At 49.9% G+C, this 12,238-nt stretch overlaps 3 protein-coding genes across 4 annotated transcripts in view; 1 reads left to right on the top strand and 2 right to left on the bottom strand.

Annotated features, from left to right (window-relative positions):
* ZCWPW1 (zinc finger CW-type and PWWP domain containing 1) overlaps window positions 1-2,617 on the bottom strand; it is a 33,529-nt gene extending 30,912 nt beyond the window's left edge. For both annotated transcript variants that reach the window (XM_023537532.1, XM_011371655.2), the window contains exon 1: window positions 1,729-2,617. The gene's annotated coding sequence lies outside the window, so the exon portion shown is untranslated. The remainder of the gene's footprint in view (window positions 1-1,728) is intronic.
* A 341-nt stretch (window positions 2,618-2,958) lies between these two features.
* Window positions 2,959-7,748, top strand: MEPCE (methylphosphate capping enzyme). Its single transcript, XM_011371654.2, has 4 exons — window positions 2,959-5,303; window positions 6,507-6,725; window positions 6,904-7,030; window positions 7,151-7,748. Exons 1-4 carry the CDS (start codon window positions 3,648-3,650, stop codon window positions 7,201-7,203), a joined length of 2,055 nt encoding a protein of 684 aa, XP_011369956.1. The 5' UTR covers window positions 2,959-3,647; the 3' UTR covers window positions 7,204-7,748.
* Window positions 7,749-8,548: 800 nt separating this feature from the next.
* Window positions 8,549-9,833, bottom strand: PPP1R35 (protein phosphatase 1 regulatory subunit 35). Its single transcript, XM_011371653.2, has 4 exons — window positions 9,469-9,833; window positions 9,136-9,388; window positions 8,919-9,055; window positions 8,549-8,806 (listed from the first exon to the last, which is right to left on the bottom strand). The coding sequence occupies exons 1-4, from the start codon at window positions 9,697-9,699 to the stop codon at window positions 8,633-8,635; spliced, it is 795 nt and encodes a 264-aa protein (XP_011369955.1). The 5' UTR covers window positions 9,700-9,833; the 3' UTR covers window positions 8,549-8,632.
* Between the last annotated feature and the right edge of the window lie 2,405 nt (window positions 9,834-12,238).

Genomic DNA, 12,238 nt, shown 5'->3' with positions numbered 1-12,238 from the left:
TTTTTAAATTCTAAATTTTTTTCCAACTACTTATTTGCTGGATTTTCTCACATACTTCAACCAAAACAGGATACAGGTATACTTTAGAGATATTGCGGGTTTGGTCCAGACTACCATAATAAAGCGAGTATTGCAACAAAGCAAGCCATATATTTTTGCTGGTAGAGGGTCTTGCCTTTAATTTGTAACAACAAACAAACAAACAAACAAACAAACAAATGCAACACCTGTGAAGAGCAATAAAGCGCAGTGCAATAAAACAACGTATGCCTGTATAATAGACTGAATTCAGAAACAGTTAAATATCCAACTGTCTTCTATTAAACCAGACATGAAAGATATTTGCAAAAATGTAAAACAACACCAACCTTCAAACTAACTTTTCTTTCATTTAGGAAAATATATTTTTCATAAAAATGTTATGTTAACAAGTAAAGGTTTTAGTTATTTTAGCATTAATGTTTAAATTTTTGTTTCATTTCTAATATATTAATACCAATAAATATATATAAACCAATTTTTGGAGACCAACATGTCTGAGAACTGATCTAGCTACATAACTTAATTCAGTCTTGTCAATATTTTTCAAAAAGCATTAATTCTCCTCACTCCTCCCCCCATTTAGAATGTGTTCACAAAGTTCCCCTTCCTAACTATCCAAGTATTCCTTTATATTGTTCCTGGAATCCTTGGTCTAAGAGAACAAAAGTAAACGCTTTAGAATTGTCCTCTAACACAGACTCCATGGGCCTCAAAATATTGTAAATACTATATCTAAAATTTCCTTTAAACTGGAGTTGGATTTCTTTTTGGCTTTAATGTCTAATGGCATATAGATCCGTTTATTTTCATGCCACGATGAGCAACAGTAGTTTTTTCTTCTATGTGCTCAGCGAGCTTCATTTAAAACTTTTAGCAAAACAGAAGGAAAAAGATTCCAGCTATGCTACTGCCTATATTAGACTACCTAACAAGGCATTACTGTCAAACCTATTGTACTTGAACTAAGCCTTTTATAGAATCCTATAAATTAATGGTGAACTAAAGCTTCTTGATTCAGAGTGCAAGGAAGCACAGAGATATAGTCACTTATCACCAAAACACAGACTTTTTCAGGACTCTGATCTCATGCAGACTTGCTATCTACTGCCAAAGATGCTCCCACGTGTGCCCGTTACCGACCTCAAACCAGCCTTTTTGTGTCGTTTTCAGTTAAAGGAGTACATTCTCCATCAACTTCCAGATCCCCGCACTATTTTCCCTCTCAGGGTACCAAGATTTGGAATAGTAAAAGGCCTTAATTCCACCTTTAAAACTAGAGGGGAAAAAATTTGCTGATCCGCATTTTTATTCTCTTCCCTCACCAATTCTCTCTTCAGAACAATTAAGATCAGAGGCATCACAGAGTCAAAAGCCCTTGACGCCCCCTAAAGGGTAAAATAGTGGCTTTCTAGCTTCTCTTCCCCATCAAGAACCCGACCATGAGAGAATTTCCCTCAGCTGCCCCTCCCGCTGAAGCACCAGTGTCCTCATCCTCCCTCAGACCTTCGTTGCCTGCCATGATATTGAGTTACTTTTGTTTGTTTGTTGTGGGTGAGTCTGGGGTTCAAGATTCTAAAGGAATAAGAGCCGGTTGTCACCCTGAATAGAAAACTTCTCCTCAGACGAAAGGGTCCGGGATTGGCCGCAACTAGCAACTTTATCTGCAAGGGGAGAAGAGCCAGATACCTTCTGGAGCCAGGAGGACCTAAAGGCGAAGAGGAGAGTGAGCTATTTCAGCGATTCTCCAAGCCCCTCCAAGCTCGACTCACTTTTCCCGCCACCAAGAAAAGGCGCGAGGTCACGCACGCGCTCCACAGCTCCCTCCAGCGGCGAACTCCCAGTACTGAGGCGCGTGCGCGCTAGAAGCCGCTTTTGCGCTTGCGCAGCTGTTACTTCCGCTCTCTTCCACTCGAACTCCCGGTAAAACTACAAATCCCATAATCGTGGTTAGCCTCACTTTTTTTTTAGGCAGCGGCAGGATCCCCTGCTCGTTAATGAAGTACATCTTTCTTTTACTAACTTTTCTCTCCCAGATTGCCTTTTCCGTCCTCTTTTCGTTTCCTGATTCCTATTTTTCCTTTTCGTCTCCTTCACACACTTATTTAAATATTTTGAGACTATCCTTAACTCCACTCTCGCCTCTCTGGCCCTCTTAGCCACAGGACCCGCACCCCAAACACTGCTGGCAGGGAGAACGCACCACCTAGCACCCAGTGGAAAAGGCGTCGAATAGCTCCTCCCCATTAGCCGAGGCAGGGGCCCAAAACAGGCTGAAATCTCTTCCTCCACCCACACTCGTTTTTCTAGAAGGGGCGCGAAGCCAAAGCGTGCGCTCGAGAAGGCCTGTGTGCGAGATGGGGGTGGTAGTGAATGTATTGCTATTGGTGGCGGTGGTGGGCGTAGGGTCGCACTCCGCGGGCTAGAGGTTCATGTGCAGGTATCGGGTGGTGGACGGAGGCGTTGGTGTCCGGGAAGGGCGTAGTGTCCCCAGGTGATTGCGATTGCAATTGGGGAGAGGCAGAGAAGCGAGAGGACTTGGGGGGAAGAGGAAGTTAGACAACATTGACTGTTTTAGTGGGCGTTTTCTTCCGCAGAGAATATTTTCCGGGGGGGGGGGTTAAGATGACCTATAGTATTTTACTGACAACAGTTCATAGGAAGACGGTCAGTATGCTCCGCTCCTTCCCTTCCTCTACTTTTAAGGTTCACTCTTCAACCCCTCTGAAAACCTAAATAGGTGGGCAAGGAGGGGGTCGGAAGACAACCAGGTCATGAATAATTCATGAGGGCCACCCCGTTGCTTAGCCACGCCCCTCCGAATCGTGCTGACGCACGTTACGTGTATTAAACCTGAGGAAGCGACGTAACAGTCCCCGCCCCTAGAACGGAGGGCGGGACATCATCTCCAGCACGTGCTGCATCTACCAGCGCAAGCCCAAAAGGGTATGCGCAGGCGCTGCCCACTAGGGGGAGGAAGGAGGCGGGGTAGGGAGGTTGTTGGGTTTAGAGCCGGGCGGAGACCGCTGAGACTCATTCCTGAGGAACAAGGGTCGGGTGTCAAGGAGACCTTTTCACACCAGCTCCAAGTCCCCCGCCTACGGTGGGTGGGATCGCGCGGTAAAGACAAAGGATATCACTAGGGACGAACGTAGCTGCTAAGGAAAGTAGGGTGTCAGTTTGGGGTGGTGGGATTTGGGGGGTTGTGGGGGGGCTGTATTTAAACTCCCGGAGCCGTTAAGTTGGTTCGTACTCGGATGCGCGCGCGACCAGGGTGGTGGCGGAGTGCGCATGCGTGATTCCGGGGCGAGAGGAACGCGCTCCAGCAGTGCGCGCTCGCGGCGAATCGGTAGTGGGAAGGAAGGAAGGGGTCGGCGCACGCGCGGTTCATTCCTTGAGTTATTAGATTCTCGCAGGCATCTTGTTTTGGTCTCGCGGGCTAGTGGGGCGCGCTTTGGAGGAGGCGCTTGAGCGCGAGACTAGGCGAGAAGAGCAGAGCTGCGCGCGCACTCGGGAAAGGGGAGGAGAGGGAGCGAGGTCTAAGAAGGGGGGTTAAGCCCCCTGGCCCCTCCTCATAGCTCTCGACTGGGACGGAATAAGGGGAGGAAATGATCGAGATGGCGGCGGAGAAGGAGCCGTTTCTGGTGCCGGCCCCACCGCCGCCACTCAAAGAGGAGTCGGGCGGAGGGGGCGGCCCCTCGGTGCAAGCGCACCGAGAGGCCGCCTCCGGGGAGATCCGCGGCGGGACGCAGCGCGGGCCGGCCCCGCGCGCACACACAGCCGGGGTCCTGGCTTCTGGGACCGGCAAGGAGAGCCCCGGGGCTACATCCTTCCCTCGGGGCGGCCAGTCTCAGCAGCAACGAGGGGGCGGCCCCCAGGCGCACGGGGAGGCCCGCTTGTCGGATCCCCACGGGCGAGCCGCTCCCCCGGACGTGGGGGAGGAGCGACGGGGAGGGGGCGGAACAGAGCTGGGCCCCCCTCCTCCGCCTCGACCGCGTAATGGCTATCAGCCCCACCGGCCCCCTGGGGGAGGTGGAGGCAAGAGGAGAAATAGCTGCAATGTAGGAGGAGGTGGTGGAGGCTTCAAACATCCGGCCTTCAAGAGGCGCCGGCGGATTAATTCGGACTGTGACTCTGTGTTACCCTCCAACTTCCTCCTGGGGGGCAATATCTTTGATCCACTGAACCTGAATAGTCTCCTGGATGAGGAAGTGAGCCGCGCACTCAATGCAGAGACCCCTAAGTCATCCCCGCTTCCAGCCAAGGGACGAGATCCAGTTGAGATTCTCATCCCCAAAGATATTACTGACCCGCTCAGTCTCAATACTTGCACTGATGAGGCCCAAGTAGTTCTTGCTTCACCGCTCAAGACTGGTCGGAAGCGGCATAGACACCGGGGGCAGCACCATCAGCAGCAGGCAACTGGAGGGAATGATAGCCATTCTGTGTTGCCCACAACCCCTCTCACTCCCTCACTCCATGGGGAGGGCACCCCACAGCAGCAGCGGCATAGGGGCCAGAACCGGGATGCCCCCCAGCCCTATGAACTCAACACAGCCATCAACTGCAGGGATGAGGTCGTGTCTCCCCTTCCATCTGCCCTACAAGGTCCCTCAGGCTCCCTTTCAACCCCTCCAGCTCCCTCAGTTACCTCTGCACCCCCGTCTTCCTCCTCACGACATCGAAAACGTCGCAGGACTTCTAGCAAGTCAGAGGCAGGGGCTCGGGGTGGAGGCCAGGGTCCCAAGGAAAAGGGCCGAGGGAGTGGAGTAGGCCGCCACCACCTCCACCCGCTACCTGCAGCAGGCTTCAAAAAGCAACAGCGCAAGTTCCAGTATGGGAATTATTGCAAGTACTATGGCTACCGCAATCCTTCCTGTGAGGATGGGCGCCTTCGGGTGTTGAAGCCTGAGTGGTTTCGGGGTCGGGACGTCCTAGATCTGGGTTGCAATGTAGGCCATCTGACCCTAAGCATTGCCTGTAAGTGGGGTCCATCCCGCATGGTGGGCCTGGATATCGATGCCCGGCTCATCCACTCGGCCCGCCAAAACATCCGACACTACCTGTCTGAGGAGCTGCGTCTGCCACCCCAGACTTCTGAAGGGGACCCAGAGGCAGAGATTGAGGAAGGGACCACAACCATCCGAAAGAGGAGCTCCTTCCCAGCCTCACTGACAGCCAGCAGGGGTCCCATTGCTGCACCCCAAGTGCCCTTGGATGGAGCAGACACATCAGTCTTCCCCAACAATGTTGTCTTCGTCACGGTAAGAAGGTCTTGGGATAGGTGCCAGGTATGAAAATGAGATTAAATGGGAATGTGACGGGGGAAGGTTATCAGCCAGAGGGGTTTTTGTGCATGCAGCTGTCACTAAGAGAACCAGATCTTCAAGAGAAGAGTCTGAATCTGCAAATGATTCCGCTGGTGTCTCCCCTCTTATAACCTGGAAAGGTGGAGGCTCTACCTGGGCTCCTTTCTCATGACTACTAATCCCCAAATGGGATCTTACTCTTTTTGCCCTCTTCCCAGCCTGGACAGTAATCCAGACCAGTGTACCTTTTCCTTGGGGGCTACAGCTGATGCTCGCTAGGGAATTTGGTCCAGATGGACACATGTCCTCCAGCCTACTGAAGGTGCACGAAGGGATGGGTGTCAGATCTGGAATGTCTTGGGGTTGGGGAAGGACTAGGATAGTGGCTGATTAATATTTACAGTTTTTGTCTTTTGAAAAATGGACCTTGTTTCCATTATAGTTGGTTGAAGAGTGTCGGTGGTCAGGAACCCAAGTGACTTGGCCTTAGATCATCTCCCATGTTGATGCTAGATAGTGGGATGGGGAGGAGTCAGAGTCCTATGCAGGAAGAGAAGGTAACATGTCTTCAGCGTGTTCCCTGACCACACATTGCTCCCCATAAAATGCTCCTGTTAGGCTGTCTGCAGGAATAGTATTGGCAGTGTATTGGTTTAAGCCTAGAAAAAAGGACATTCCAGAGAGTGGTAAGGAGCTTATCTAGAAAAGATTTCCCTACAGGATAGGGCTCTTCACTTCCATGGAAGAAGGAAAATAATCCTGCATCTTTACCAGCCCCAACTACAGGGAAGGACCTACAGATCTCCCTTTCGAGTATGGGTTAGAACCCTTTGCATAATGTTGAGTCACCCAGCTGAATGTTTGTGGACGGTCTTGGAGGAACCCCAGCATTCTCTTTGCAGTTTCACCCCATCTTTGGGGATTTCATGGTTACTTTGCTCAATTTAAAATCACCCAGGCTCTCTTTTAATATTCGATTGGTTTACCACCAATCACGTGCAAGAAAATGAAACCCAAAGAGGGCACCATTTGGGAATTAATCTGAAGGTATCACAGATGATGTGGCCAAAGGCTGAAGTGATGCTGCAGGATGAGTTGTGTGGGAGCAGTGGTTCTTTTAATGCCTCTACTGACCTCACCCCCAATTTTTGCCCACAGGGTAACTATGTGCTGGATCGTGATGAGCTGGTGGAGGCTCAAACACCTGAGTATGATGTGGTACTCTGCCTCAGCCTCACCAAGTGGGTGCATCTGAACTGGGGAGATGAGGGACTAAAGCGCATGTTTCGCCGTATCTACCGGCACCTACGCCCTGGGGGCATCCTGGTCCTGGAACCCCAACCTTGGTCATCTTACGGCAAGAGAAAGACTCTCACGGTGAGTTGGGGTTGGGGTTTTCAGTGGAAATTGGGGATATCCTTCCTTTAGTTGAGGCAAGAAGTGCCTCAAGGAAACAGAACGTCCTGAACAAGGTGAAAAAGCCTCCTGGGTGGACATTATTCTCCGCCAAGGATGAAGGCAGCAAACTGAAATGGTCTCCTGCTCTTGTCCCTAGGAAACAATCTATAAGAACTACTATCGAATCCAGCTGAAGCCAGAGCAGTTCAGTTCCTACCTGACATCCCCAGAGGTGGGGTTCTCCAGCTATGAGCTTGTGGCCACACCACACAACACCTCCAAAGGTAAGGCTGGCTTATTTTGTTGGGGGAGGAAGGGAGGCTGATCCTGGTCAAGAGGGTACAGACCCGGTGGAGTCTTGAGGTCCTGCCAGCCCCTCCTGATTGTACACTCTCTCCCTTCAGGCTTCCAGCGTCCTGTATACCTATTCCACAAGGCCTGTTCCCCCAGCCACTAAGTGGCCCCCTGAAAAGAAAGTGAAGAAGCTGCCCGCTGCTCCTAAGGACCTGGGAGAGGAAGAAAGTATCCCGCAGTCTTTCCTTTCTGGCTCCAAAAATAGTGTCCTTTCTTGGATCTGCAAAGAAAGCTTTTCCTACGTTGCTGCCCCAGCGTCCTCCCTACACCTCAGGCACCTAAGCAGCAAGCCCAGCTATGTTGGAGTTAGCACCGTCTTCCTCTCCCCCAGCCCACTGGGCTGCATGGCATGGACTGTTTGCTGACCTGTTCTCCTAGGGCATGGGAGGTAGGGGGTATCAAGTTCTCTAACCTCTTCCTCCTGTTCTTCTAAGGAAAGATTCCCATTTTCCTCAGCCCTTGTCCCTAGCTACGTTTCAGTGGACCATGAATAGAAGGACTGAGAGTTAAGAGTGGGGAGCTCGGTGAGGAGGCACGCAGGTACTGTGAAAATCCTTCCCTCTGCTGTCTCCCATTGGGAGAAGGGATTGGGTTTTGAATGTAAGAACAGCACAATAAACTTGTTTAGGGCAGTGGCCCCCACACCTATGTCTGGTATTTTCTGCTTCCTCTCTGTCCAAAGTAGTCTCAAGGTTTTTCAGTGGTTGTGAAGACTGGATTGCTAGTCAGATCTACACCCAAGTATAGAGAACTCTAGTCAGGAAAAAGGGTAGTATAATGCAAATTGTGATGTTAAACTTGAGCCCATATATAACCCCCCCACCCCCAAAAAAAAATTTTAACAATTTTGTGTGTGTGAAAGCTTTGGCAGAAGGCTAACTTTGGAAGTTAACAGTGGAGTTGAAGTGGAGCTAGAAAAAGGCACTTTAGACCAGACCACCTCCTTGCTCTAGGGCCTACCTGCCACTCACCCTCCTTTTTTGTGCAGTGGAACAAGACTAATAGGCAGTTTAACTTAACATGAAGCTCTTCAGTGGCTTGTCAAGTGTTCCATGAGTCTTGGACATTTGTTCAAATATTGAGCACTCGGGTCAGGTGTAAAAAGGGCAAGGCCCTTGAAGGTAAAAGCAAGGAGGTAATTTAATAACTGGGTGCTAGTGGCTGCTTTGCAGATTTCTTGAGCTGGGTAATGAAGGCTTCCCTGAAGTAAGCTTCTTAGACCCACATGTTAAAGTGATCAGAAATAGGTCGTGCAAAGGAACAACTGTGATATCAAAAACAAAGGTGACAGCTGTGACAAGTCGAGATGTGGAGAGGGTATTCTAAACTCGACTTGGACACTTTTCTACTTTTCATTACTGAGTTCCTTAAAAGGCCAAAAACCTGACTTCTAAGCAGCTTCCGACCTGGGGCTTCACCCCATCTTAACGCTCCCAAGAAAAGTCCCATTTGTTAGCAAAACCACTTTATTCTGATAGTTTTAACACACCCACGTAAAAAATAGGAACTAGCTATTCAGGGAGTCTCCAGGTCTACGCTTCCCATTTCCTCAGTGTCCGATGCATGAGGAAGGTATCCTCTGAAGGGCGGGGTCGGAGTTGAAGCCGGAGAGGGGGCAGACCGTCCAGGGTCAGGTGTGGAGATTCATAAAATAATGTTTCTGGGTCACACAGAAACGTCATGTCTGGCCCTGGCCCAGGTGGCTCCTGTTGGTGTTGGAGCCCAAAGCAAAGTTACACTCGGGGAGAGGAAAGAACCCGCGGCGGACAAGGGATGGGGGGGGCGGGGGGGAAATGGACTCAAGCCCAGGTCCCTCACCTTTGGGGGAGGGGCTCGGGCCTGCGGCGACAGGAGCGCCAATTTCTCCCTCAGCGCAGCGTTCAGAACCTGTTCCTCCGGCACCTGCAGACTCACCAGGTCCCGGAAGAGCCGCTTGGAACGCGGCACGTTCAGCCCTGAGACCGCAGGGAGGGCGGAGGTGAGCGGAGCCTCTCACCTCCACTCCCGCGCCCTGCCGGCCGTCTGCACCCCTCACCCTCCGCCACGTTCTCCTCCAGGCCACAGCGGGTCTGGAACGACTTTCTCAGCTGTTCCTCCACGGCCTTTGTGGCATCGAACTGGCCCGCGGCTACGGCCCGCGCGGCCTGCAACTCGAGACTCAGGGCCAGGCTGCTCTGCTGCGCCGGAGCCACTAGGTCTTGCGGCGCCGCGGGCTTCTCGCTCTGTGTGGCGACGGCCGGCACCCTCTCCGACCCGACTGGGGAAGGCGGCGCCAGGCGGAAGCGGACCTGGGAGCAGAGAGCAGGGCAGTGAAGAGGTGGGCGTAGGGTCGTCGGCGGGCTGCCGGCCAGGCCTTACGCCACCTCACCTGCCGCCCCTTGCGGGCCCCACCGCGCCGGTCTGCCCGCCCCTTCCGCCGCCCTGGGCTGCAGTTCGGCTGCTCAGGGCTTTCGGACAGTGGGCTCAGGCTCAGGTCCAGGCCGGGCTCAGGCACCGGGACTGCGGGCTCTGGGGCACGAGGTTCTGGGGGCGACGCTGGTGCCGCCACGGCCTCTTCCCCTTCCACTGACATCAGCTCTGACTGCCCACAGCCCATCATTTTGGCGTAGCTGCAGAGGTGCGGGGTCGCTGAAAATCAAGGGGCACGGGCTACGGGCTTAACACCTCCTCTTCCCGGCCCCTCCCAGACGCCGCTACCAGAAACCGTTAGCCCCGCCCTGTTGGCGCTCTGAATCGTCATTTCCGTTGCTCTGCCTCGTGTCCCGCCGAGGGCTTCCGCCCTCAGAACCTCTGCCCCGCCCCTAGGCCGGGGTTTTAGAGCTGAAGCCAGTGGGATCCCTACGAGTCCTCATCAGTACCAATTTTGTCTTTCGAAATCTGCGATATGGCGTCTTTCCCCCGGCGGAGTCGTGGCTTTGCTTCTGTTGGAGTCGTTCCTCCCTGTCGGGGCGCCAAGTAGGATAGCGTTAACTTAACTATCCAGCTTCCCCGCATTGGACCTCCCTACTCCGTGCCTTCACAGCATCTCCAGGTTTTCCGTCGCTTCCGAGCTAGGCCCAGAGCTCCCCATTCTGAGCGAGGGCAGGGCTTCCTCACCACAGCTCTGGACTCCTTCCCGGGAATCTGAGCGACTGTGGTTGTGCGGGCGTTAATTTCCTCACCCTTGAGGCCTTTTATGACTTTTTTCTCTTCGAGGGTCCCCTAAAATATTTATAAAAATAGATATTTGTTGAGTAGTTTTGAAAAAGAAGGGCGCGATTGATTTATCCGACCCTTGGACTGCAGAGCAGAAGACGAGCTCTTGCTCTTTTCATATGTGCCTTGGGGAAGGTCCTCTCAATTCCGTGTTTCTTCTTGCGTAAAATGTACTAAATTGGGTTCACGGCCCTTGAGGCTCTCCCAAAATGAGTTAATAGTCAACAGGCATGTTCGTGAACGAGTTTCCACATCCTTTATCTTCCCAAGAAATGCTGTGGAAGATCAGATAGAGCGGATAGCTTGCCCTCATTTTACAAAAAAGTTTTCAAGGATCTCAGTGGTGGAACACTAGACACTTTTCCTGCTAAAGTCAGGAATAAGAAAGTGTGCCCTCTTCATTTGTGAAAGCGAGTAGGGAGGTACAAATGTAAATAAGTAAGTACTTATTTTTTTTTAATGGAAGTATAACTCATTGACAATTTTAATGGTTACTTTCTTTGAGAAGGAAAGAATTAAATGAAGGGAAAAGAAGCTAGACTTTGAATATACTTTAATTTGTGTATTTGACTTTGGAAAGCTATGTTTTACCTGATTGTGTGATAACATTTTTTTTTAATTTCTAAAAGTTGGAAGTAAAATGAAACAAATGAACCTAAATGTATATCTAATTGGTTACCTAATTACACAGAAGGGAACTCTTCTAAATGACTTGAAAACACACTGATTTAACTGTACATCCAAATATCTACCCCTAAGGACAAAATTAACTGCCATTTAAAAAAAAAAAAAAAAACCTCCTACAAAATCTTAAGTTGTATTCAGTAGTCATATTGTTGGGACTAGGTGAAAATGTGTAGGATAAAACACAATTATGTTGATCATATCAGAACTGGAATTTTATAGGAGAAAAGAGCTGCCGATTTAAAATCAAGGATGTTAAGTAAATTCCCTGTGGTCTTGGATTTAATTGGGAAGTATCTGTATGAACTCATGGTATACTTTAGCTTAAATTAAAAAGTATATCCTAATCTGTCTACTGAAAAGCCCTTACAGACGGTGATGGACTCAAAAGCACTCCTGGCCACCAGAATATGGTAGCTAATTCCATATCCCTGGGCATTTGAAAACCTCTACACAAATGTTCATAGTAGCTTTATTCATAATAGTCAAAATATCTTTCAACAGGTAAAGAGTTAAAACTATGGTACATCTATACCATAGAATACTACTCAGCAATCGAAAGGGATAAACTAGTGATACAACTTAGATGAATTGCCAAGTTATACTGAGAAAGAAAAAAAAAGCCAACCCCCCAAAATTATATGTTGTGTGGTTTCATCTACATAGCATTTTAGAAGTAAAAAATGTTTAGAAATGGAAAACAGATTTAGCAGTTGCCAACTGTTAGGGACTAAGTGGAAGGGGTGGTGGGAGGGAGGAGGTTGTGGTCATAAAAGGGCAACACCAAGGATCTTGAGGTGTTGTCTAACTGTTCATTTCCTTTACTGTCATGGATGCAGGAATCTACACAAGTGATAACATTGTACAGAACTTAATACATACAAAAAAATGAGTTCAAAATTGGAAAATATGAATAAGATTGGTGGGTTGTATAAATGTCAATATCCTGGTTGTGATAGTATAAAATAGTTTTGCAAGATGTTACTGTCTTAGTCTGTTTATGTTGTTAGTACCATAGACTGGTGGCTATAAAGAACAGAAATTTATTTCTCACAGTTCTGGAGGCTGGGAAGTCCAAGATCAAGGTGCCGGCAGATTTAATGTCTGGTAAGAAACTTTCCTGCTTTATGGACTTCTGTGTTCTCACTGTCTTCACATGGTAGAAGAGGGCGAGGGAGCTCTCTAGGGTCTCTTTTTTAATGTCACTAATCACCTAATCACCTTGCAAAAGCCCTACCCCCAGTTACCAACACATTGTA

Source organism: Pteropus vampyrus, unplaced genomic scaffold (genome assembly GCF_000151845.1).
Source record: "Pteropus vampyrus isolate Shadow unplaced genomic scaffold, Pvam_2.0 Scaffold193, whole genome shotgun sequence".
NCBI classification, from domain to species: domain Eukaryota; kingdom Metazoa; phylum Chordata; class Mammalia; order Chiroptera; family Pteropodidae; genus Pteropus; species Pteropus vampyrus.
The sequence above is the reverse complement of the archived record's forward strand: the minus strand, read 5'-3'. Positions and strand labels throughout refer to the sequence as shown.